At 35.8% G+C, this 26,948-nt stretch overlaps 1 protein-coding gene across 2 annotated transcripts in view; it reads left to right on the top strand.

The window, feature by feature from the left end:
• Positions 1-24,643, top strand: part of CNOT2 (CCR4-NOT transcription complex subunit 2) — an 85,318-nt gene extending 60,675 nt beyond the window's left edge. For both annotated transcript variants that reach the window (XM_041465588.1, XM_041465587.1), the window contains exons 3-15: positions 750-816; positions 4,178-4,325; positions 4,930-5,112; positions 7,547-7,626; positions 8,769-8,894; positions 11,418-11,542; positions 13,049-13,169; positions 13,281-13,437; positions 15,233-15,294; positions 15,391-15,440; positions 16,244-16,344; positions 16,951-17,095; positions 23,505-24,643. In XM_041465588.1, coding sequence (XP_041321522.1) covers positions 750-816; positions 4,178-4,325; positions 4,930-5,112; positions 7,547-7,626; positions 8,769-8,894; positions 11,418-11,542; positions 13,049-13,169; positions 13,281-13,437; positions 15,233-15,294; positions 15,391-15,440; positions 16,244-16,344; positions 16,951-17,095; positions 23,505-23,591 — 1,452 coding nt within the window. In that variant the 3' untranslated portion in view covers positions 23,592-24,643. The remainder of the gene's footprint in view (positions 1-749; positions 817-4,177; positions 4,326-4,929; positions 5,113-7,546; positions 7,627-8,768; positions 8,895-11,417; positions 11,543-13,048; positions 13,170-13,280; positions 13,438-15,232; positions 15,295-15,390; positions 15,441-16,243; positions 16,345-16,950; positions 17,096-23,504) is intronic.
• The last annotated feature ends 2,305 nt before the right edge of the window (positions 24,644-26,948 follow it).

A 26,948-nucleotide genomic window follows, 5' to 3' on the forward strand; every position in this document is an offset into this window, starting at 1 on the left:
TTTCCAAGTGTTTAAGTTATATGTTATGTTTCTCAAAGTTATTAATACTTTACATTTCTTTGGAAGCATGGAGAACAGTTTATTCTTTTCCTCTTAGAACAGTGGCTGGAAATCTGGTGTCAAGTGCCTACATTAGTTGCCTTCTTTCTTGGTAATACGTGATTTCTCTTTAAGTGGGCATGGTAGAGCAGGAAACATTGCTTCTGACATTTGTAGGTCCTGTTCATATCTGTGTACAAGCATGAAGCCAGTTCTTAGGGCAGTATATTATAATTTTAACATTAGAATCTTACCTGAAGTTCATATCTATTTGTATATACCTGCTGCTACCTAGCCAATCGTATTGTAAATGATAACAAGAAACTCTCATTTGCTGAACAGGAAAGGATCTGGTTGTATGAGGCATATTTTGCAGAGGAAAAAGACTTCTGATTTAAGTAAATTATTATTTCTTTTTTCTGTAACGATGGGTCTTCTGGCTGCATGGGTAAAAAACCTGAAAGCTTTTAGATCTTCGGTGCTCTTTGTTGCAAGTAAAATGTGTGTTTCTACAGGTAAACTCATAAATTTTTATTTATGTGTAATATGCTGCTACAGGTGTTACTGTGCAGATATTTCTAAATTTTTCATGACTTTGAACGAGTTTTCAGTTGTTTTGGTTTTCTTGGCATAACATGGTGTTGTCAACTTCCAGAGCAAGATAGCACAGTATCTGTCTTTAATAAACTCTTATTCTTCTTATATTTTAGATGCTGGCATCACCGTCAACATCAGGTCAGCTGTCTCAGTTTGGGGCAAGTTTATACGGGCAACAAAGTAAGAATTCTTTTTATTAATAATATGTTTATTTTATGCTAAGTATATTACAGTTTGACACTGTAGAACATGCAGATGGCTGTTTTTGGTGATTCTGTAAAAATGACAGTATGTCTCCTTCATACAATTATTTTAAGATACATTTTTGCTTTGCCTTTGCTTTGCTTACATTTTTTTAGTTTAGTGTGCAAAATGTCATACTGTCACTTTATAACTGCTAAATATCCAAATACAATCATACTATAAAAATTTTCTGTGATTTAACAGACTCTCTGAAGAAAAACAAAGAAAGAAAGCTGAGCTAACATGAGCCTAGTTCAGAAAACTATGTAAGGAATAGAAGGAAATTATACCTTAAATATAACTGATATTTCATGCTCTACAGGAGCTCAGTAATTCTTGTGTACATGCTTGGCAACTTGCATTTGGCAAAGAGCTATGCCATTAAGATTATTACTTTCTGCATCACTGTTTTTTTCTTTCTGATACCTTGGCAATGTCATGTCTGCCACTCCTGTGGACACTGTTGCAATAGAAGAGCTAGAGAGCGACAGTCACGGTGTAATGCCACCTCAAGGACCGCCTAACTTAGGGCCAGCATTGAGAATTGAACCTGCTGGTAACTGAGAGGTGCACTCAGGCAGTGACTCAGAATATCTGAGTTAGATACAGTTCCACAAGTAAAACCGGTTGTGAATGTTATCTCGCCTGTGTCTGTACACTTTTAAATGTTTTCTGCTGTCTTGCTAAGTGCATCTGACTCAGATTCCAAGAAAAAGTGTCTTCAGAGTACTTTTAGAGAGTCTGGGCTTTTTTATCTAGACAAACTAAAAGCTTTATTTGCTAGATGCATGGCCTTCCCAACTTCTTTTGGCTTTCTTCAAGTGGTTTAAAAAATTCAGTGGCGTCTTGGGGTGGGGTTTTTTTGTTTGTTTGTTTTTTGGTGGTGTTGCTTTTTGGAAGGTTTTTTTTCCTATCTCAGTCGTTGTTGAAGAGGGACCCTGTAATATAAACTGCCATTTTATTGTGCTACTGAGATTTATATGAGCAGCTTCTAGCTAGTCTGAGAGTCATGTTTGGCTCTTGTCTTTTAGGTGTTGATTCTGGCACTGTTGAACCTATCAGACTTTACTGTATACAGATACTGAAATAGTTTATGCATTCTGTTTATCACAGTTATTTGTTGTTTGTGTTTTAAGGTCATCTTTTTTATCAGTTTGGTTTTTCATTCAGTTGACTGCTGTGCCTAGGATGTAATCTCTGTAACATGGAGACATACATGTCTACAACCTTGAAAGTAAATATTATCAGGTGTCAGTTTCTACCAGATCTTGAGAAAAAGGAGCAAGAAGCTTTTTTGTTGAAGTCATAGTTATTATTAAATACTCTTTACGAAAAAGAAAGCTGATAGTGCCTATGCACTTTTAATGATTGGTAGCTGTCAGTCATTAAGCAAAATGTCATATTAGAGCATCAATGTAACCCAAACTTGACCAGTAGGAAGGAGATCGGCCATTTCGTCAGTCTGCCTCCAACATAACCCATATAGATCTTGTCTCAGAAAACTGGAAAAAGAAAGTGTAAGAAAAAAGGGTTTGTTTTTTTTTTTTTTCTTCTTACAGTGAGTATTTCAACTGCCCCTCCTTGCCAGTAATATGGTTCTACTTCACTGTAACAGCCCATATCAGTAAAAAATCTAGTTTAAAGAAAGCCAGTAAGAAGAAATAACTATCAGTTTAAAAGCTTTAGCTTTGCTAAAACAAATGCTTGCACAAAATTAGGTTGAATATCCTAATTGAGTTTTTTGGTGTGCTGTATCTAGTTTGGAAGTGTATGTATTTTTTTCTTTACTGTTCTATTTTTAAAATCCCATGTAATTGTTAATCAACATGAAATATTATTTATAATACATATTTATGCTCATTGAAATTATTCTGATGCAGGAAATTGCCAAAATATTTACAGTGAACACTTTGATGTAATCAACATTTAATGAAATGTTAGGATGCTTATTATAGCAAGTCACACTACCTCTTAATCTGAATGTATAGAGATGAATCTGAGTGTTACACACTTGAGATTTATTGCAAACTCCCTGGATTTGCAAATTGTAGGATAGGGCACAGACTGAAGTTCTCTACAGTGTAAAAGCTGAATGAGTGGGAGATTTCTTCAGACCTTGTCCATGATAATAATTTGAGCATATGCTGTGTCTGTTCTTTGCATTCTTGGTATTTAACCATGTTATGCATTGGCATATTCAGCTCTTCTGCTGGGGTGATCTACCATGGGAGAGTGCTGATCCATCAGAATTTTCTTTTGTTTGTTCTGCAAGATGAGGTTTTGAGTTCTGTCAGTCTGCCTCAGCAACCTTATGCCAAAGCAATAGGAGCTGTCACAGCCATCATTTTTTATATGCTAAGTTTGTTATTATTGCCATGTTGCACTAAATGACTTTTTCTTGTCTTTAAGAAGTTTCAGAATTATGCTCAAACACAGAAAAGTGATGTGAGAATGATGAAAAACTATTACGTTTTTGGACATTTTGAAACAGGGCAGTAACTGGTTATTTTCTGCAGTTCTCAGTTGAAGTAATTTAATTTTTTACCTCACTGAAGTGCTTGCTTTATTCTGTCACACACAATTGTTTGTGTAGAAAATACTTTTGATCACATTGCTAAAACCATTCTGTATGTTTTCAAATGCTAAAAGAAGGCTGTTAAAATTCTGCTTGCTTTCTTTTCTGCTAAGGTCCAACTTGATTACAGACACTGAAGTACTGTTGGCATAAAGAAGCAACTTGAACTGTAAAGAGAGAATTGACCTCAAATGTTGCTTTTGCTGTCCTAAAAACAGTGTTATTATTAATTGAAGATTCATCACTTTCATTTTTTATCAGAGATTTGCTTAATTTTTAGCAAGACAAATCAGTGTTCTAAATACTGGTCAAATACATACTTATTTATTCAAAAGTAATTAGCATATTTCTTGAGTGCAGTTACTGATTTTCCTAAAATGCTGCCTTCTTTTGAGATAAATTACAGATTTTCATGTCCGTATTGAAAAACTCAAAATTCAATCCTTCATCTACAGTATATGTCTCAAAGGAAACAAAATTTTGTAAGTGACTTCAGAGAAATTCCTCAAAGAACCTTTCCAAAGTTAAACAGATATGGGCCTAAATTTGATAGCTGAGTTTCTTCTATCCAAACAAGGACTTAGTTTTCACACTGCACTTTCCTTCGGTCTTTACACTTTTTTTGTACGTTGTCAGCATAAATTGTTTCCATCTATACCTGATGGAGAAGACTTTGTTCCTGATTGCTCTGTATCTCCACCCCTCTGAATTTTTTTTCAATAGGTGCACTAGGCCTTCCAATGAGGGGAATGAGCAACAATACCCCTCAGTTAAATCGCAGCTTATCACAAGGCACTCAGTTACCGAGCCACGTAACGCCAACAACAGGGGTACCAACAATGTCACTTCACACGCCTCCATCTCCGAGCAGGTATTTATCAATAGCTGATATTTCTGCCATTGTGTCTTTCTGCAGAGCTCTTGTTAAATGTTCTGCATATTTTGCCTCATACTTTACAGTCTGATAAATTGAAAAAGAAGAAAAGTAGTTTCTATGGACCACTTCCTATGTTAGGGAAATAATACCATAAAAAAGTAAGGGTGTACTGTAAGACAGTATTTTATTTTTGTATGTAAAGGACAAATTGCTGGCAAATTCTACTTGAGAATGTAAGAGGTAGTTATTTGATTGTACAGTTAAAATTTTGCTATGGTGTCATACACTGCATGAGAATGTAAAGATAGTAGGTCTGATGTGCTCATTAGAAAAGAGCTGTAACACCTTTTCATAGGTATAATACTTAAGTATTTATCTAAACCTGATGAAGGACTTGATTAGTATGTAATGGATCATTTGGTATTTCTGAAGAAATCCAGAACTGCATTAATTATAGAGAGTAATCCAAACACAGTGTTTGGTCACTAAGCACAAATTAAGTTGCAGCAGCTTGGAGTCCATCCTGCATTAGTAATCTAAATGAGTAGCCAAATACTGCTGTACAGATTCATCTCTGTGGATGGTTTTTCTTTTTCAGGGGGATATTGCCTATGAATCCTAGGAATATGATGAACCACTCCCAGGTTGGTCAGGGCATTGGAATTCCCAGCAGGACAAACAGCATGAGCAGTTCAGGGTTAGGCAGCCCTAACAGAAGCTCTCCAAGCATAATATGTATGCCAAAGCAGCAACCCTCTCGACAACCTTTTACTGTGAACAGGTAAGGCTCTTTAATTGGACTATCCCTGTACAGCCATAGACATGCTGCTCTGGAAATGTGATTTTTACCCATTAGAATAAATCTTGAAACCTGTGTCGTGTACTCATGTCTGGACAATAAACTTTGAAGCTCCTTGTCATATTCCTGTAAGGTCTTTGAGGCCCCTTTAAGCTAAGTTCTCTTTCTTACTGTTGAATTTCTGCTGCATCTGCTTTAAAGTATGTGATGTTTCTCATGCATTCCCAAGGTTATTTTTGAAACATATCTTGCATCTTCAGATATGCATCTGTTTTAAAATTGTTCATCTAGGACTTTGGGAAGAAGTAAGGCAAAATTTAAAAATATTATAGTTATTCTGGAAGGGAAGTAAACTGATTCAGACACAGTAAGGATCTGGTATTTAACTTCTTTAAATTCTGGAATGATACAGAAAACAGTGGCTTGCCATTCATTTAAGGATATAGTGCTCATTTGGATGCCAAAAGTTTCTCAGTAGTTTCTTCTCTTTTTCTAACTCTAGGCAGGATACTAACATCACAAATCATTAGGCTTTAACTGTGTTATAGTGCTCTGTTTATGCTTCATTCATGTTGATACAGGATACTAACATCACAAATCATTAGGCTTTGTTTATGCTTCATTCATGTTGATTAACTTGTAGTAAGCACTGTCTTAATTCTAATTATTTAATGTGTGTAGTCACAGCTTAGCATGGCTGCGTGCTTTTGAAGCTCGGCTCCATTACCTCGTGATCTCTGTGCTCCCAGTAAAGTCCTTTTTCTCCCTTCAGGCCCTTCCTTAGAGGAGTGACTATTAGACGGGGCATAAACAAGCTCATGGTGGTCTGGTGCCACATCTAACCCAATCTAGTATTTTGCAGAATAGATAAAGGAAAGTGAAGACAAACACACAGTTATCTGATATTTAATCAGATTGTTTAGTTTTCTAGTTTCACACTGATATAGGCATACAGATACTGTTCTCGAGCACAGCAAATAGTGATCCCGTAATAGCCGTTTGTGGTCCTGGAGTGTGAAAAGACTTTGTATCTTGCCTCTGATTATGCAGAATTTGTTCTGTCCTGTCTATTGGCAAGTAGAGCTGATAATTTTAAAAGATAATATATTTTGAAGTATTTTTGAAATTTGAGATCACAAACAGATGGGATAGTAATACACTTAAAAACTCTGTGTGCAGAGGACAGTAATATTGGATATTGATACATGTATACAAAGTACTGTTCAAATATTATTCAGCTGTAGGGTAGATAATGAAATCCCTGTGTGTAGGAACTTTTGAATTAAAATGCTCATCTTTTATTGTTTGCATTGCTCACTTTCAATAAGCTACAAGTTTTACAAATTGAGAAGGAAGTATCTCTGAAACAACGACTGGCTCTTACTCCACAGTTTATTAACCTATGGAAGTATAGTATACGTATCCAATAGCTAATTAAGGTGTTTAATAAAATTTTGAAATTACTCTTGGGGAACAGAAATTATGGCATTTGCTTGTCAGGTGCATGAATTATGTGACTTTCAAGAAGCATTTTCTGAATAGTTGTTTAGTTGGAGCAATGAAAGTTTTTAGGCTAGGTTTTTGAACATGAAGCATTTGAAGGTGTTTCAAATTAGAGTTAAGTGCTTTACATTCGTAAATGTAAAAAGTTTGCATAGGTAAAATTTCCACTAGGAAACCTTTTCATATTTTTATTTATGGAAACTTCCAAAATATCAGCTTCTGTCCTGTTACAGGAAGAAGTGGATGTTGTGATTTCCCACAGGGCAGATATTCAGCATTTCACTCAGCTGGGGGCCTACCTTTGGGCTTCTCGACAGGAAGAAGTGGATTATTTGTGAAGCTGTCTGTGCAAAAACAGTAGTCCTATATGATACTTAGATGTTTTCAAACTTTTTGCTTGACTTTATGAAACTTCAGCTCGTGTCCTTGTATGACAGAGACCATCCCTCTGCTCACAGTAACGCCATGTGTACATAGTCATGACTGCACACCATAACTGTTCAGCTTATAAATGGGTCATGACAAACTTGGTCTTTTTCACGATCCAGCTTCCCACCTGCCCGTGAATGGATTGCAACCTGGCTTTTAACTACTGCATTTAATGCTGCTTCATTTTTGTATGTGAAATTACTGAGTAATGATCATGTTAGTCATAACTTGTTTGTTGACAGATGTCTTAATACACAATGGCTATTAAAAAACTAAGCTGTTTTGAAGTCATTCCAGTTGACTTGATTGAGTAGTGCCTGATACTGCTGCTCAGTGTTTTCAGAAAATAATTGAAAACCAAGTTTGGCTACTATGGGTTGCTTAGGCTTGAAATAATACCATTTTTTTTCTCCCCTTAATATCTTCCACTAGAAATACAAAGTATATATAACTTTTTGTCTGACTTCCTGAATTTTTTTCACAGTATGTCTGGATTTGGGATGAACAGAAATCAGGCATTTGGAATGAATAACTCCTTATCAAGTAACATTTTTAATGGAACGGGTGAGTTTACTCTCTCTAATGTTCACCTTAAACTACAGTAGAGATTTTTTTAAAAATAAGTCTAATTAATAATACTTTGTTCTGTTGCAGTGCAACTTTCTAACAATTTTCAGATGTGCCATAGAAACGCTGCTCCAAAAGCAGTGCTAGGTAACTGGTACTACTTTATAGCAGTAGATTTTAATACTTTTGAAGACAAAGTGAAAATAGTTCTGTAGTGTATTTGCTGTACGTCACGTGCCTATAGATTATACTTATTCAGTTAGAAATGCAAAACAGCTCTTGAACTTGAAAAGAGTATTGGAGAAGATTTATCCATATTCTATGAAAACATTTGGTATGTAAAAGCAGTGGGAAAGCACTTTTTTAAAATCTCAAATTCCTTTTGAACAGCTGGTTTATCATATAATCCTTTCAGTCAGTTGTTTAGGTTGTGATTTTTTTCTGGGAATTACTTATTCACCCAAATTTAATGAACTAGAGAGGGGAAAATATCTTTGTCCGTAAAGGATTTAGATTAACGTGTGCTGTTGTTTCTGTATGTGGCTGCGTATATGAAGCAACCTGAGGTGCTGGTGATGTCACAAGAGTGGAATGGTTTGGGCATTCCCTAAGACATTGTGACATTTTTATAGAGCTGCAGCTCTGGCCTCACCTCTGTAGCATTTCCTGCTGCAAATCAGGAAGTGTTCCCATGTAACTTGCACTGCATTGGCTTTTCAGCTGCTTCAGCTGTATCTTACCTTATCTAAGGACAATAGAGCTCTTTGCTGCTGCTGCTAATATGGGTTATTCTCTCAAATTTCGTCTTGATAATTCTTCAAATTTAAAACAGATTTAAAACAAATTTAAATATCTACACTAGAACTGAAATTTTGATAGTTTGTCTTTTACATGTACAGACTTTTAATTCAAGAGCAGACTTTACTAAATGCTACTATCTGTTGTTCGAAAACAAGCTTCAAACATACTGATGCTCTTTTGGGTAGGCTTGTAATACAAAGGCTGTAGTTATATGAAATAACTGTGGATTGAGAAAAAAGATCAGCTTGAAAGAAAATATGTCTCACATTTATCTTGTTTATAATAAAATCTTTGGCAGAAATACATAAGGCAGTTAAAAATACCTGTTGTTATTGTAGATGGAAGTGAAAATGTGACAGGACTGGACCTCTCAGATTTTCCAGCACTAGCAGACAGAAACAGAAGGGAAGGAAGTGGCAATCCAACTCCATTAATAAACCCTTTAGCTGGAAGGGCACCCTATGGTAAGACCATAATTTTGAAAGCTCTTTGAATGACATGAAATTTGCTTGATTCACCTGTTGCTGTTCATAAGACAATAGATAGTCTTTTCAAAAATTCTTTTTCGCCAGACAGGTGAGCTGCTACGACTTTTAAAAATGAATAATTGATACCTGTGATTGGAGACTCACTTTCCTAAGTATTAGAACATATGTATTTAAGTTTTACTGTCAGTAGGGATTGTTGGGGTTTTTGGTCTGTATGGTATGATTGCTCTGAGGCTGCTCACTCTAGAAATTTCTTAGGCAATAGGTTTTATTCAAATTACGTGTAGACAAGATCTGTTGATGTCTGAGTAGCAAATTGCAGGAATAGTGTTTTATTAGTAGAGGTGTTACTGTGTAAAAAGTCATAAGCTGTAAATGTACTGTAAACTTTCACCATTTATTTGATAGTATTTGGTGTTGTACTGTTCAGTGTCATCCCTATGATGAACATCAGATTTCGAAAAATAACCTGTAAGCATCAATTATTATTACTCAGATTCCAAGTATGTCATATAATTCTTGCTGTACAGGTTAAAAAATAATAAAAGGAAAAACCTTTAGGTGGATACAAATCTTACTATTTGGGTCTTGACAAAATTCAGGTAAGCTTAGCGTGAGGCACAAAACTTTCTTTTTGTTACTGCTTTAGTAGATTTTGTTACGCATGTTGCATCAGCTCTTGTGAAAAGTTGCTTTTATAACCATAAGTTATTTTTGTGAAACTTGTCAAATTTTGAACCAAAAATAACCTAGTGTTTTCTAACTATAAAACACTAGTGTTTTTTAGAGATAGCTCCAACTTCAATTGGACGAAAGAGATACCACATTATCAAGAGATAGTAGCCTCATGGATTTGGCATAACCAGGGCCCTCTGCATGAGATAGCTGTGACAAAGTGTTAAACAAGTTAAACTGAATTGTTTAACATGGGGAAAATGTAACTTCCCCGGATAAAGACACTCAAAACCAAGCATAAATGGAGACTTAGTACAGCTTGAGGCTTATTTAAGATTTTGTCCAACATAGAACGGCTTGGGTTGGAAGGAACCCTAAGGACAATCTAGTTCCAGCTCTGGAAAAAGAAGACAGTATGTGAAAAATTGATAGAAGATGGGAGGGAAATCCACACAGATGTACTTCCAGCACGGAGCTTGAATTCAGTATTAAACAGCACTGCAGCATAAAAATGTCTGTAATTGCTCTTTTGCTTACACCATTTCCCCATTTTGCTGCTAGCATAGCTGTTTGCATGACTGCATGATATACCATGAAATAAAGTTCTCTAGAGAGCTACCCTGAGCATCTGCTTAGTGCAGCAGATGTGTATAGAGGTAAAAACAGTCAAAAAATGAAAATATGAAAAACTTTGGATATTGTCTTCCAGCACAAAATGTGGAGAGCACTTTTGGTTGTGGACAAGAAAGAGCAAGTTCGAAACAGAGCAGAGACCTACTTTCCTCATGCTTAATTATTCAGGAAAATTGTACTTCACATAACTTTTAGATGGAATAAGAATATCTATTAAAGTTAATTAATTATCAATTTTATTCAGCCAGTGGAAGAAATTGTAATAACTGGATGAAGAGGCTGAACAGCAGAAGCAAGATTAACTCAATGTTGTTTTTTTTCCTTAAATAAAGAAACTTTGATCTCTAATTCCAGAACACTGAAGAAAGTCATGTGTTGTTATCTACTGAACCATTTAGTCCTTTAGTCCTGTCCATCTACTAAGACTCTTCAAAAACCAGGACCTAGACTTCCTTCTGTGTTCTGTTCTTCTAGTGCAGTGTTCTTTGCAACCAAATCACTGTATTATGGCTCAGCAAAGTCTAGTCACCCTTGTGTGTGTGGTGTGGTGGCTTGTTTGGTTTGGTTTGAACTGGCATTAAAAAAAGTTCCTGTTCAGTTGTCAGAATCCATGTTCCAATGTGACTGGGCTGCTTTTTTTAAGTTAGGATCAGAGCACTGAGAGTTGCAGGCTAAATGTTTTCAGTTTTCATACTGAAGGTAGGAGTCACTTTCATGTCACAGGCAAGTATTTAATTGTTAACATATTCTGCTGCAAGTTAGCTTGTTGTCCTTTGAGAATACGTGCTTCTGAAGAGATTATGCAAAAAAATTCTTCATGCACTTAGGGGATGGAGAAAAAATGTATTATACTTTTAAAAGCAGTATATCCTTATCAGTGAATTTACCTAAATACAGCTTTAACAATGCCTGTAAAGATTATTTGATTATTTAGATGTGCAAAACAGGTGCAGTGGATTGTGCCTATGAATTTAACCCCGAGTGTTTCTCAGCTCACACTTCAGTAAGAGGCTTTAGTCTAATATGTGTGGATGTTTTGAATGAATATGCTTTGTTTTGCTTTACCTGTTTCTTAAGTCATCGCTGTACAGCTTGCGTGTAATGAAAATGGACAGTAAGCAAGATCAGCTGAAGAAAAAATTTTTACTTGGCAGTCATTTAATATTATTCTTGCTTTCATTTTGATGATAGTTGGGATGGTAACAAAACCAGCAAGTGAGCAGTCCCAGGACTTTTCAATACACAATGAAGATTTTCCAGCATTACCAGGCTCCAGCTACAAAGATCCAACATCAAGTAATGATGACAATAAATCTGTAAGCAAATCTTAAATCTTCTCTTATTTTCAGTGTTCATACTTCTTTTGATGATTATATTTTAAAATGGTCAGTGATGATATTTGAAATAAGAGATTTTCAATGTTGCCCTTCTCAATTAATGAGAGATTTTGTATAAGCAGCATTTAAAATATAATTCTGTAAATGGAATTTGTCAGCAAGGTTTGTGGTCCAAACAGCCACTCTGCTTGGATGCATCAAAACTTATTTTTGAGAATTGTTAATATTTTTTAAGTTTGCAATTTGTAATTTTTTTCTATCAGTTGTAGCTTATCTTTTTGCTACTGATGCTTCTCATCAGTAGTAGTAATCTACACATTATAAGATTTTTCTTCAAAGTTGTCCAGTCCTTTAAAAGTTAGGTGGTACAATATCTCTTTAAGGTGAAATGCTTAGTGGAGATGTGGAATGAGAGGGAGCAAGCTCTCTTAATAGAGAGCATTGATGACTATATTGTAGGCTAGTGAGGTACATTGTATCTTAAGTATTGGTATAATTATTGTGCGTTAGATATATAGCTTAGGGCATAAAATTAGGGGCTTTTCTTCATTGTTTACTCTGAAAACTTTGTAATAAAAAATGTAATAACAAAAGGTAACTGAAATGTGAATGGCAGAGGACACTTGCCTGCAGGGTTTGACCAAATGTTCTAGTTTCTGATTGTTTTAGTACTTCTAATTGCAAGAAATATGTTAATGACAGTGCCGTAAATACTGGTGAATTAGTAGTAGACATGACTACCAACTCATGTAAGAACTAAAAATGAACTGTTCAAAAAAGGAGACGTGAGGAAGTCTGGCCCCCAAGTGTTGTGGGCAGTTTTATCATGAGAAAAATGTTCTGATAGCATTAATACTGTGTACAGTAAGGAGAGAGAGAGAGAGTAAATGTGATTAATTGTATAACTGTAGACTTGTTAGAAATTATACATATGGAAATATATTTTGTCAGTGTATAGATTTCTGGAGCATAGTCTGTTTTCTTGCCAGACATAGTGCGGCTTAGTGTTTCTATCAGGCATTGTGTTTTTGTGTCTTTTCTGATAGCTGCAAATGTGCCAATTGTATGTTGCTTCCACCTGAAATTGACTTGAGTATTATCTGTTACTGTGTCATGGAGTGTTATTCAGGAGCAGGACTATGTTGAAATCCATGATATGGTGATCCAGAGGAAACTCTAGTCACAGGCACTTGGAATATCCACTGTGTATTCCAACTCGAGTATAAAATAATTTATTCTTTTAAACTGCAAACTTTTAGCCTATTAATAGTAGTTCTGCATGACAGGAATACTTTAGAAAATGGTAAATAATACATAAGGTTTGTTAGCAGAACTAAGGGATTTCAACTTGATGCCATTTATTGAAGTGACTTGATGTACTGGCTTTGAGTGCTTGACTGAAAAGATCTGTATTTCCATTTGGAAAGATACATATTTCCATTTTTTTTTTTTAATCATACCAACTCTGCAAATTATCTTTAATAGAATTTGAGTACATCAGGCAAAACATCATCCAGCACAGATGGGCCCAAGTTTCCTGGAGATAAAAGTTCAACTACGCAAAACAACAACCAGCAGAAAAAAGGGATCCAGGTGTTACCTGATGGTATGTGTCATTCCACTTTTTCTGCTTTAAAAGCTTTGACAGTCATTTAGATTGCCTTGTTGATTCCTGTACTTCTTAAAAGGAGAAAATTGATTTGTTCTTCTTTCCCAGGTCGGGTTACCAACATTCCTCAAGGGATGGTGACGGACCAGTTTGGAATGATTGGCTTGTTAACATTCATCAGGGCAGCAGAGACAGATCCAGGAATGGTACATCTTGCATTAGGAAGTGATTTAACAACACTAGGTCTCAATCTCAACTCTCCTGAGTAAGTTTCTGGGATTTAATCCTGTCTTCATTTCTGGTTTTATTATGCTGTCATTCATAATCCGTTCACTTAGTTCACTTGACTATTAAACCCACAAGCTGGTTTGCCAAATAAAATTTGAAAATGTAATGACAGTAAAATAAAATTTTCATAACAAAGAGATCTGTGCTTCAGGGCAAGCTTTCAATAAACCTAGTGGCTTTGCTTATTCTCTTAACTTCTTTAGGACTTTTTTCAAGGAATTGACAGTATACTGTTTATAAATGTATTGTATGCATTCCTTTTCTAATAATAATATTCCTTGGGGATATTTGCACTTAGCTCTCGCCAGTTTGGGGATAAATTAGATTTATATAGTGTAATGATGAAGAGAACACCTGCAGCGTTAGGCTGCACTGAAGATTAGTTTAAATGAAAGTAGTTGACTTCCAGTGACTCAGTTCACCTAAACAAACTAGTTTAGTCATCTAGGTTTGCTGTAGAGGCGGTGGGGAGAAAAGTAGTTAGTGACTGCACAAACAGTAGAAGTGCTGTAGGCAGGGGAGATGAATAACCAGCCAACCCAGGGTGCCTTTCTTTTTACACTAATTACTGAAGGAACTCAGATCAGTTTAGACAAAACTGATGTCTTTCAGATGACTGCAGTTGTGAGAAAAAATTAATTCTGGTGCTCCGACTTTCAGCTGAAAATCTCACACCTTTTTGTGTCATCCCAGATTTATATAGTGTTAGCCTTATAGACAGAGCAGTATATATATATTTTAAGGTTTGCACATACTATATTAAAAAAGCAAAGACCAGACAGCGTACGCACATAGTTTCCATATTTCATAAATTTATATGGAGCTGCATGTAATCAGGGAAGTTTGATGAATGTGGATATGAAGCACAGGAAAAATGGCTCCTTATTATTCTGCATTTCTTAGCAGCTATGCTGTAAATAACTGTATTTTTAGTATTTAATTACTGTGTATGGTGTATTTAGGTTCTGGGATGGAGAGGATAGGAGCTAACATTTGATGCAGACAGTTCCTATGCTGTAAAGCTGGTTGTACTTCTTGCTGCAGAAAAGCTTTGCAAACAGCCCATGCAGACCTCGGTGTCTGGCGTGCCATCTTTCCTTATGTTCAATGTTCTTCCCTTACTCTGTGGATTGTTGTTTGAAAAATTAAAACTACATCACATACGAAAAGGCAAATGTTGCTGCCCTGTGTGGTAGTTTGGTTGGTAAAAACACCAACATATGTGACATAAAGACTTAGCACAATGAATGTTCTTTTAGAAACAAAATTTTAGAATTTTATATATTGCTAGTGGTTTATTATCCCTTCTAACTCCTGTTTTGAAAAAGAGTAAAATCTTTGCCAGTTAGTTTTAAAAAATAACCTGCCAGTACAAATTTTTCCTCCCCTTTTAAATCATAGGCTAATAAATCAGAACCAACCAGGCTTGTGACAACTATTCCTAGTTAAATTGAAACCCTGCATAACAACACTGGGTACCCGAGAAAGGTTGGGACTCTCTGGTACTTAACTTGAAGGAAAGATGGATATAAAAGGAAATCTTGACCCTGTAGTTTCCCATGGCAATTTAAATGCAATCTTGCTGTGCATATTAAAAAGAAAAATAATAAATGTAACTGCTTTAGGAAAGTTTCCTTTTTTCTTCTCACTCCAGCTAGGGATTTGGTTGTGTGATATAGCTCTTAGGTTTGCGAAATTGATTGTGGAGGGTTTTTTTGGTTGGGTGGTTTGGAGGTTAATTTTTATAAATTTATACTTTCTTTTTTCTTCAGAAATCTTTATCCCAAATTTGCATCCCCATGGGCATCATCACCTTGTCGACCTCAAGACATAGGTAAGAGAGAAATAACTATTAAATTCGGTATTAATATTTGTAAATTATATTCATTTACATGTCTTAATAGTTGCATCAATTCCGATTCTTTTTTAGACTTCCATGTTCCATCTGAATACTTAACTAACATTCACATTAGGGATAAGGTGAGTAGGTGTGTGTGTGCGTGTGCGTGCATTTTTTGTGAATTTATTACCAGTAATTTTCTAAGTTTTCTTTCAGATAGATCAAAATAGTTCAAAATCAGTCCGTTTTTTGCATGTCCTCAATCTTTCTAGAAGCAGTGTTAACAGGCTGATGGGACACATCAAACACCCATTATATCCTACAAAAAGAGAGTGGGCATGCAAAAGAATAGCTAAAAAGCACAACATGTTTTTAAGAGTTTGCCCTTCATGTGAAGTTGAAGTTTTTTGTGATATAATTCACATGGCAAATTAAATTGAGGTATTTCTTCTTGAGATAAGCTCAGAGTTGTGTTCTCATTTGTCTGCTGCATTCCATATCTACATGAAAAGAGATTTTTTGAGATATATTTTCTTTCACTGTTTGAAGGGATCATTGAAAAATAGCGTAAGAAATTTTAGTAGTGTTACTTAATAGGGCGTGAAGGGAGCAAATACATGCAGAAGTTGTGGTTTTGGGTTTTTTGAAATAAAAGACGTAGATGGGAATGCACAGATAACAGGGAGAAAATTCTGTCTTGCTGGTTTGTTACATTGTGATTTTCTATTGTATCCTTTAACTTGGAAAGGTTAAGTAAAAGTGAAGGAAAATTGATTGTTTTAGTAATTATTACTCCTGTTGTGTTAGAATATCATTTTCAACACACTTAGACTAGAAGGATGGAAGTTCTGGATGTATTCTTATGTTATTTAAGTGGGGTAGTGTGTTTTAAAACATTTATCTATTGTGATTTTTCATCCTCATTTTCTTCAATCTTTTGCAGCTGGCTGCAATAAAACTTGGCCGATATGGAGAAGATCTCCTGTTTTATCTGTATTACATGAATGGAGGAGATGTATTACAGCTATTAGCAGCAGTAGAGCTGTACGTTCAAACTGTTTTGTCAGTCTTATATGAGTTAATCTATTGCAATATATTTAAAAAATAAAAATTTAATATTTAAAAAGAAAAAAAAACAAACAAAACCAAAAGAAAAACCAGAACACCCAAACAAGTTAGACATTGAAAGCAGGAAGCTTAGTCAATCTAGAACTGTAGAGCTTTTTTAAAAATACTTCCTCCAACCTTGGTGTCATTTTGTATGGAGTTTTTTTACATTTGTGTAGTGGAAATCAAAAGCCCATCTCATGTATTTTGCATTATGAAGCACTGTGGAAAAAATGGCAGATGCCAGTCATTATTGAATGTGTAATTTGCCTGTCATCAAACAAATAAGAACCAAGTAAATACTCAGAAGAAGAGTTTGCTGCTAGAACCTACCAGACTTGAAGTTTCTTGTGTATTTTAGTTTGAGGTGTAATAACTCTATGGAAGAGGTATGAAATCACAGGTTTAACCATGTTGTAGAAGTTTTGTTTGGGATTTGAATGCAGTGTACAGTTCTGATTGAAACCTTTAAAGTTAGTTTATTAAGTCAGTTTCTGATAACTAACACTAAGAATTATTTTTCCTTTTTATTACAAATGAAAGATTTAACCGGGATTGGAGATACCACAAAGAAGAACGAGTATGGATCACCAGGGCACCCGGCATGGAGCCAACAATGAAAACCAATACGTACGAGAGGGGAACATATTACTTCTTTGACTGTCTTAACTGGAGGAAAGTAGCTAAGGTATCTCTTTTCCTTTGTGTAGATACTTTAAATACACTGTCAGCCATGTATTTTTACAACGACAAGAGTAAAACACAAAAATCTTCGGAAAACTCTCTGACTTTTTATTCTCCTGTTATTTACGTTCATTACCTTAATTCCTGATGTCTGACAGAAAAAAAAGGTTGTCTAAAACACTGGCTTGCTTGTGGAAGATAAGGAGCTGTCTCTCTTATTTCCTGTTTTCTTTGGGAGGTAGAAGGACATAAGACTTCTTTTAGGAGTTTTGTTAAAATTGAAAGCTCTTCCCACAGCATTGAGTTGGAGAATGGAAAGCATTATTTGGCATTTTAGAAATTCTACTTGCAAACATTTTATTACTTTGCTTTAGAAAATTAAATAGGACGCTACCACACTGCACTTAGGAATTTAAAATGGATGTGGGATGGGTGCAGAGAGTGCTTTTTTTAGTTTTTGGGTACAATCTCTCCTTAACCATACTTAGGAATTCAATGTTCTGTTGTTTGAAAATCAGAGTTCTTTGAAATAAATAACTTCTTCTAAGTAGGAGGCATATTTCCATGATGCTTCTTTTCTATACTGTAGACCAAGAGGCATTAACAAATCAGAAAGCTATAGCTTTTTCCCTCCCCAGCTGTCCTAATCTATTGGTCCTATTCTGTCCATTAATACTGTCAGTAATGTTCTGTGTCAGAGCATCTGTAGATACTGTATCACACTCTTCTTTTCTCTAAAAAACAACAGATCAAATCAGATTAACCTTGAAGCCTTGAACTCAATAGATGTGATTCCAGCATGTTGTAACTATATTTTGTGGTTCCACATGCTTAGGTATTTCATAGAATAAGAAATCTTTTCACCTGCAGCCCAATTTATGAATTGTTTGCTAAAAAGGCATTTCATTTCATGGAACATTGCATGAAATAGTTGCATGTCTGTTGATGTGTTTTTAAACATCCATTTTAAAGAGAATAAAGTTCAGTGTCCTTCTCTGTCTATACAGCCATTTGGCACCTAGATATTAATTAGATACATGCTGTTTTTATTTCCTCCCCCACTCCACCCAATGATTTTGCATAGTTTGTGCGAAGTCCCCTCAGGAATTAACATTCCAGTTGCCCTGAAGGATAGAGGAGGTTCTTTAGTCCAATTGCACATGTGACTCCTTGCCTCTGCTGACTTTGTAGTGCTGCAGGAAAACCCAAGAATCTGTAACTGACAGTTTTAGTGGTGAGCCCTGCTTTTATAGTTTTTCCTAAGTGCAAGGGAATTGCAAACTTCTAAACAAAAGCATCACTCCTCAAAAAGAAAACACAAACAAAAGGAAAATTGAATTGAATTGCTCAGCTTGTTGCATGGTATACTTCCTTAGGTTCCCCAAGATGCTGTTTAAAGCTATTTTATTATTGCCTAAGATCATCAGAGGGGAAGTAATTACCTTTAGAAAGGATAGGTTTCTCTTCTGGAGTCAAATGAACGTGTTCCGTTTATTTACGAGCAATGAGCCTTGTGTAGTTTCACATACCAGTGGAATTGTGGTTTTAGCTTGTGCAGACACATTTCTTTTTACTAGGATAGGAGGAAAAAAAAAGCCCATTGTATAAGGATAATAGTAACCTCTTCAGTGTCTCCTTTTTCTACCTGTGGTAAACGTTGCAGCTGCTATTTGATGCTTAGCAATACTTTTTAAGACCGTGTTTGTCTCTGTTTGGAATCCTGAGTACTACTCCGAAACTCAGGATCCAGTGCTTGAGTGATGTACACTCCATCCTCCTGTTGGGCATTCCTGAGGTACGGAGAGATAGGAACACTGAATGGTTCTCTGAATGGCTTTTCACAAGATCTACATAGATTCTCTTCTTTTTATTTGCATCCTGAAAGAAATTCCCCCAACATTAAGAATCAGTTGATAGCTAGTAAGGAGAGAGACAGTATTTTCTAAAGTTTTGTACTTGTAGTGATATTGCAACAAGGAATGTGATTATTTTCCCCCGGCACAATGGCCATAAGAAGCAATAATATCTTTTCTTCTAGGCTCGTGTATTCCATAATGTAAAAAATTGAACTGGAATATTATTTTGAAATTTTTATTTAACTTTGAGCAGGCAAATTGAGCATTGGTCACAGGAAGCTAGAGAATGATTTTGGGGAAAATTGAGATTTTTGTTGCATGAAAAATGAGTTGCATACTAGAATTAATTCTGTGATATTTTCACCTTTGATAAATAAATAAGAACTTGGATGCATGTTGTGCGACCTTAGCATTCCTTGGTAATGTTGTTACCTCTGGTATTAATTTCTGTAGTGGACATTTCCTCTGAGGAAGACTAATACAGACTCACCCTAACAAGAACAGCAATGTTTGGTAACACCATGTTGCTTTGGATGCAAAAAAAAGTACAGCAAAGTAATTTTTTTCTAACAAATGCAGAAGTAATTATTAAATATTTCAGGAAATTAGATCTATAAGGAGCTGGAAAAAAAGAATTCTGGTAAATTGCAATCTCTTACTATAACTGTAAAAGTAAAGAAGGCTGAATAGCTTCTTTCAAGAAAAATCAAATAATGTATTTTTTTAATAAACTATAGGCTCTACTTTTATATTTTTAATAGATGATAGACCGAAGAAGGAAGTTCAACAAAGTAGCAGAGTAATGAGAATTCCTAAACTATTAGGAAATTGAATAAAATTAATTCTGATTTGACACATGGTAGTGAAAAGTGAAAAAAAAAAAAGAATGATAAACTTCAAATTCACCTTAAAAGCAAAGTAAAAAGCAGAAAAATTCTGATGACACATGTTTGTTACATGGTTTCCCATCCTAGAGCATGTGGAAAGTATGCTGAGGTTAAAGACGCTGATTTTTTTTTCACTGAGGTTTTGTCTATATTTTGCTGCTGTTGAGGAGACATGAGAGAGGAAAGGAAGTAGCTCTGACACGAAAAGTGCTTTCTACAATTGCACATTTACTGAAATCCTGACTGAAGTTGTCTGAAGTAAGCTGCTTGAATTTTCTTCTTACTTTTCAGTAAGGAGAATTAATTTAAGTGCAAGATTATAAAACCTTTTTACATTGATGCTATAGTTCTAAAACACGGAATTCTTTATGGGAGAGAAAATTAATTTTTAAGTGTTTATTTGCCTGTCAGGGTTGCTGTCTAGATGAAATTATTCCCTATCCTGTCAAGATCAGTATTAATTGAAATAATTTCATAATTACTAGAAAGTTAAATATATTATTCCAGTAAATATGTGGCATAGTATTTCAGCTCAACCCCTAAAGTGGATCTTTGCACCCATCTTTAAGTCAGTATAAATGCTGCTTTTAAGTTCCATTTGGAAATTTTAAGCTAGCCGTGGGATTTCTATTCTCTGCTCTCATGGACTTACTTACACAATCCAGAATATTTTGTCCTCAGGCCTATTCTACTAACTTTTTTGTTTAGTTTTACTTTCTTAACTGCTATGGATCATCGTAAGCAATCCTCTCTTACCTTAAGTATCCTTGCCTGTTACTGTTTGTACATGTACAGGCTGATGTAACTTTGCTATCAAAGCAAGTTTTCAGGACGATATGAAAGGTGATTCTTTTCTTTGCATAGAACAATTTATTTAGTGTCACACATGCTGTAAGGTTTCACACACATTCAGTATTCATTATTCCTGGTTAATAATGGGTATTTAAGTTTTAATTCTTACTCCCATGTGGAAAAGAAAGCAATTTAACACATTTATCAACAAATAAGTGGGATTTTTTACCTTTTATTTATATTTGTTTATGTTAAATAATACCACTGCTGCTGTTGACATCAGAGTGGCAAAAGCAAAAACATAAAGTAGACCTGTAATGTAAGTATTTTTTGCTATGTCATAAATAATTGGTTTTTAGTTTCCAGAAAAAACTGGTCAATGAATTCTTTTTTAGGTATTGTCAGACAGAGCTTCAGGTGTTCTTACGTGCTACTGAATATTGAATTTGAGCTTTACTGACACTGGGATGCAAATCAAGAAGGCTGTTTTAAGCCTTTTATTTTAACAGTCAATGGCAGTTTGAAGTATGAACTCACATACTTCTAGAGAAAATCTGATAGGGAAACATACTCCTTCTGAAGGAGGGAATTCCAGTTTGTGGGATGCAAAGGATGGTTCAGCCCCCTGAGCATTTATTACAGACACCTTGTTAGCAGCTCCCACTGCCAGTAGAGACTCACAACAACTTTAAGTTTGGTAAACTCTTTTTTAGGATACTGATCCTGTCTGGTTTCTGATACTTACTGTATCTTACCAGTTTAATTAGCAATTTGCCGTGGGTCCTTTTGAAGGCATTTCAGAACTTGTGGAAGCTCAGTTAACTGATTGAAGCTGACCATAGATGGATAGTATCTACAGGCCCTTCCATGGTTATGTGCAAGAAGGAAACTTTGACAGCCATGAAAGGCAGAGAAAGTTCGAGTGCTCTCTTTTCTATTATAAAATGACTGCAGAATTACTGGAGATCATGGAATCATGGAATAGTTTGGGTTGGAAGAAACTTAACGACCATCTAGTTCAACCCTTGTACCATGGGCAAGAACTCCTTCCACTACACCAGGTTGCTCAAAGCCCCATCACAACCTGGTCTTAAACACTTACAGGGATGGGTAGCCACAGCTGCTCTGGGTAGCCTGTTCCAGTGCCTCACCATGCTCATAGTGAAGAATTTATTTCTAATACCCAATCTAAATGCTGCCCTTCTTCAGTTTAAAGCCACTCCCCCTTGTCCTATGCCCTTGCAAAAAGTCCCTCTCCACCCTTCCTGTAGGCCCCTGAGATCCACCCAACCTAATCCAGCATTTGACACCAAAGTACGTGTATGGACGTGTACCCCTTGATCTTGCTTCTTACCCAAGGGGGGAGCAGCAGCTCTTCAGTCTCAGCATGTGTGTATCTGCCCAAAAAGAGAGCATACACCAACTAGCATGCAGTTTTTATTAGGAATGCCAGGAGCCATTCACTTGCCTATATATGACCTAAAAAAGCCCAAACAAACAAACACATCACCTAAATTAATAAAGAACTCCCGAAAACCAAAAAAAAACCCACAACAACAAAAGAAAAAAAAAAATCTTTGGTTGGAGCAGAGAGCTGGGAACTAGAAATGAAGCAGATGTGCAACATTTCAGTACAGATGGCTGCAACCTCACTTAGGTTTTGCTAGGATTTTCCAGTTTTAGGGACAGTATTCTCAGGGGAGTGCACAATGCTTTGCATTTTCCACTACTTTATTTCCTTGCCATGCTGAATGTTCTTTCTATGCTAAATGGACCTTGTTTTGCCTTGAAAGAAGGGAGGTATAAGAGTTGGATTTCCTAGATTTTATTTCTGTTCTTGCATTAATTTAGTATAGATTTACATGTACTGAAGTATTATACTATTCAATCACTTTAGAGAGTGTTGTAAAATAATTTCTTCGTTACTCGTGTGTTTTCATCTCCATATGAAAATAGTGGGCTAAGTTTGCTTTGCAGATACAGATGTTGTTCTGCTTAGGTTCTCCACCAAGTCAGATAAAATAAATTACTGTGCATGTCCAAAGTTGTTGTTGAATTACCAAGTACCCCTGAAGAACAGTTCTGAAACTTCTGCTTACCTTGTTTCTTGAATGGAGATTAAATGGGATGAGACGCAGTTAAACTGCTGAAAGGGTCTGAAGAATATAAGATTTCAGGTTTGGTGGGTCGGGGGCTTAAATACAAGTATGAAATGTGGAGGAATATTTTGATAAATTTTGGCTACAACATTGGCTTAAGTGGGTCTCAGTACTTTGTAGCTGGACATCTTCACAGAATCATTTAGGTTAGAAGAGACTTCTAAAGTCAAATCCAGCCTTTGACTGATCACCATCATGTCAAACAGACCTTAGCACTAAGTCCAGTTTTTTCTGGAACACCTCCCTCATGTCCAGCCTGAACCTCCCCTGGTGCATCATTAAGCTATTTGGTCTGGTGGTGTGACACAAAAATATTCCCGAACTTTAGTTCATCCAGAATAAGCCTCTGTGCTCTGTCTCCTTGAAAAACAGCTTTTGTTTATAATTCAGCTCATGCTGTGATTGTGTATTTGTGTTTTGTGTATGTGCATGTATAACATTGTTGGAGATTATTACATGGGTTCTGAGAGTCATGTAGCATTCAAAAGAATAGGAGAGTCTTCATGTTGTGGGTGTAAAGGCTGAGGATTGTTTTTTTTCTCCTTAAAATACGGAATTCAAGATAGCAAAGTCATGTGGTTTTGCTTTAGGATAAGTTGGTACTTGGTCTCCTCTGTATTTGTGCTTTTCAAGTATGGCTGGTAGACCAGGTGGTCACAGGTAAATGATACATTGTTTTATTTGTGTTTGTCTTTTTTTTTCCTTTTTTTTAATTGTAGGAGTTCCACCTGGAATATGACAAATTAGAAGAAAGGCCTCATCTGCCATCAACCTTCAACTACAACCCTGCTCAGCAAGCCTTCTAAAGACTTCCCTTTTCTTGGGGTATGGCTGTCTCAGCACAATACTCAACATAACTGCAGAACTGATGTGGCTCAGGCATCCTGGTTTTAATTCCTTGAGGATCTGGCAATTGGCTCATGCGAAGGGTCACCATTTGAGGTCCTGCCTTACTAATTATGTGCTGCCCAACAACTAAATTTGTAATTGTTTTTCTTTAGTTTGAGCAGGGTCTGAATTTTTGTTTCTGTTTTCTTTTTTGCCAGCAGACAAGCTTGGGTCTGTAAAGACAAGCGAGTACACTGACAAAAGTTTACCACTTAGTTTTCCAAAATGTAAAAACAAAAAAAAAGAAAAAAGACAAAAAATTAGACAACAAAATTTGCATTGTTCATTGTAGCACTATTGGTAATAAAAAATGTTTGTGCATTTTTATGTGAAGATCCTTCTCGTATTTCATTTGGAAAGATGAGCAAGGTTTGCTTCCTTCATTTTACTTCCCCTTCTGTCTTTGAAAGGCAGTTTTCGCCAAGCTTAATGCAAGAATATCTGACTGTTTAGAAGAAAGATATTGCCACAGTCTCTGGTTAGTTTCCAGGGTTGTGTATTACTGAGCTTCATCTTTCCAGAATGAGCAAAACACTGTCCAGTCTTTGTTACGATTTTGTAATAAATGTGTACATTTTTTTTAAATTTTTGGACATCACATGAATAAAGGTATGTATGTACGAATGTGTATATATTATATATATGACATCTATTTTGGAAAATGTTTGCCCTGCTGTACCTCATTTTTAGGAGGTGTGCATGGATGCAATATATGAAAACGGGACATTCTGGAACTGCTGGTCAGGGGACTACTTTGTCGCCCTGTGCACTAAAGGGCCAGATTTTCAGCAGCCAAGGACATCCATACCCAAGTGAATGTGATGGGACTTAAAGAAGTGAACTGAGACAATTCACTCTGGCTGTTTGAACAGCAGCGTTTCATAGGAAGAGAAAAAAAAAGATCAATCTTGTATTTTCTGACCACATAAAGGCTTCTTCTCTTTGTAATAAAGTAGAAAAGCTCTCCTCACTGCAGTGTTGACTTTGATTTGAGATTGTGAAATTATTTCTTCAACAATGAAAAATGGAAAAAAAATTGAAGTATTAAAACTATCGAGCTGTACAGTGGTTAAGACATTTGAAGAGTCTTTTTGCTGCTGACAAGTAAATTTATGAGAATTTCATATTCTTTTCCACAGTAAAGTTTCCACGGCTAAAAACTTTGGTTAACCTTGGTTTCAGATCCCCTCTTTATAATAGCAAATAATTTTTAGAAAGATGGGTGGGTACCATGTCAAATGATAGGAAGATGCTTCAAGAATTAGTCACTTGGGAGAAGCTTGGGTTAGAACTGATCACAGCTTACTTCCATGTTGGAGTTTTCCCACATAAAACAGAAATACATTTCATTTGGTTATTGCTATTACTTGAACTTCCAGATGCAAATAAGCATGAATATAGACTGGTTCTGAAAACTGTAACTGTTCTGAGCGGAGAAAGGAAAACCTGAACTGTTGGGATGGTTTTCTTTTTCTGGGTATGATTGCCACTTCTCATTGAGTTGCCTCTGGTGATGCAGATCATTGAAATATACCTGAAATTACCAAAGCAAGACACGTTAGTGAATCCTGGGATTTTTTTTCCATTTTCACCCATTTTTCGATGTAGTGCAAAAGCAGCTTGATTGCATGTATTATGCTTAGAAATCAGACCATTAGTGGCCTTGCTGTGGTTCTGTATCAGGTGTATGGCGAATCTTAAATTCTGAACTTTTTTTAATATCTATTTTAAGATAGTAAACATAAAAATATAAGCCTGTTGATTATATTTTTTTTCTATTATTAAAGCAAAGTTTTCCGAGCTTGAAAGAAGAGAATGGTTATAATCCATATAACTAGCACAGCTGAAAAAGATGGTGGCTTGTTCTGTTTCTCACACCAGAGCAGATTCAAACATGTATTTGGTTGTCCATCTATAAATTTATAATTTTTCAGAATGATAATTTTCCAAAAGCATATTGTACCTGCCACAATTAATGTTACATTTTTTTGCTGTCAGAGGTTCATTATGACCTGGGTTTGGTGGGGGTTTTTTTGGGTTCATTTTTTTTTTGTTTTGGCGAGGATTCCTGAAGTGATATTTCCTTCTTCAAATCTAATGCAATTATTTCTCATGTTCATGGAAATTAACAACATATGGTAAAGGGAGCAAGATGAATTAAATTAAAATACTAAATACCTATATCACTTTAAAAACAATGAAGCTGAAATTGGGAATCTTAAGTTCTCCCAAAAAATACTTGATGATACAGTTGTATTCAACTGCCCAGTCTTTCAAAAATTTGAAATGCCTGCTTTGCTCCTTCCAGGTGGAAGAACAGTGGCTCTCGTTTATCAGTTAAATAAGCATGTATAGATATTTTAAAATCTGTGACTTAATTTCATTTTGCACTGTGGGTTGAAGCAAGAGAAACAGATATAAACAGAAAACAAGGTGTAAGATTGAAGCTACTTCTTAACTGATACTATATTAATTTTAAAAATGGAAAAAAAGAACATACTGCTTTTTTTACTGAAAGGAAGAAAACCTCAGCCCTCATTTACATATTCACATGGCAAATGGGTGACTGAATTGCCCTGCAGGTTTTCAGACTGACAATTAAGGTCTGAGGCTTATTTAATATGTTTTTATATTCCACTAGCACTGTAATAGAATGCTGTTTTTAAATTTGAGGTGGGTGTTTTTCCCCATAACTAGTTTTGTACAACGATGTGCAAGGTAAGTTCTGGGTAGAATACCCAGTGTTCTTGGAAAGAAGTAGAAGTATCCCCATTTCTAGCCTGTCCAACATACTCTCGTAGTCCTTGTTGCATGTTGTTTACAAATCTTTATTAAATAGTTAGCTCCACTTTCTCTGCAAATCCACTATATTCAGCTTCCAGGGTTTAACATAAGTTTCACTGATTTGATTACACCTGCTATTGCAGAAGATACTTCATATTTCAAAAATTGTCACTCCAACCACCCTGCTTGTGGAAAAATGAAGGGTACTAGAAAGTTATGAAGGAAAGGGTTAAGTATGCTCCATTGGGGTGCTTAAAAATTACAAACGAAAAACCACCCTGTACTCAATCCTCCTCCACCTTAGTGGTCTGGTGCCATAAATATGTAAGCACATGAGAACCTTCATGGGTTTGATTAATCTAATTGAAGACCCAAGTAATCCAGGGAAGCCTGCAGGTACTCACATGGGTAAAAATATTTCTCACGTGACTGTGACCTTCCGTGAAGTGTCAGCTGTGCCTATGTTGGGATTCACAGCTGACCACACCACT

Source organism: Pyrgilauda ruficollis, unplaced genomic scaffold (assembly GCF_017590135.1).
Source record: "Pyrgilauda ruficollis isolate IOZ18807 unplaced genomic scaffold, ASM1759013v1 scaffold19, whole genome shotgun sequence".
NCBI lineage: Eukaryota > Metazoa > Chordata > Aves > Passeriformes > Passeridae > Pyrgilauda > Pyrgilauda ruficollis.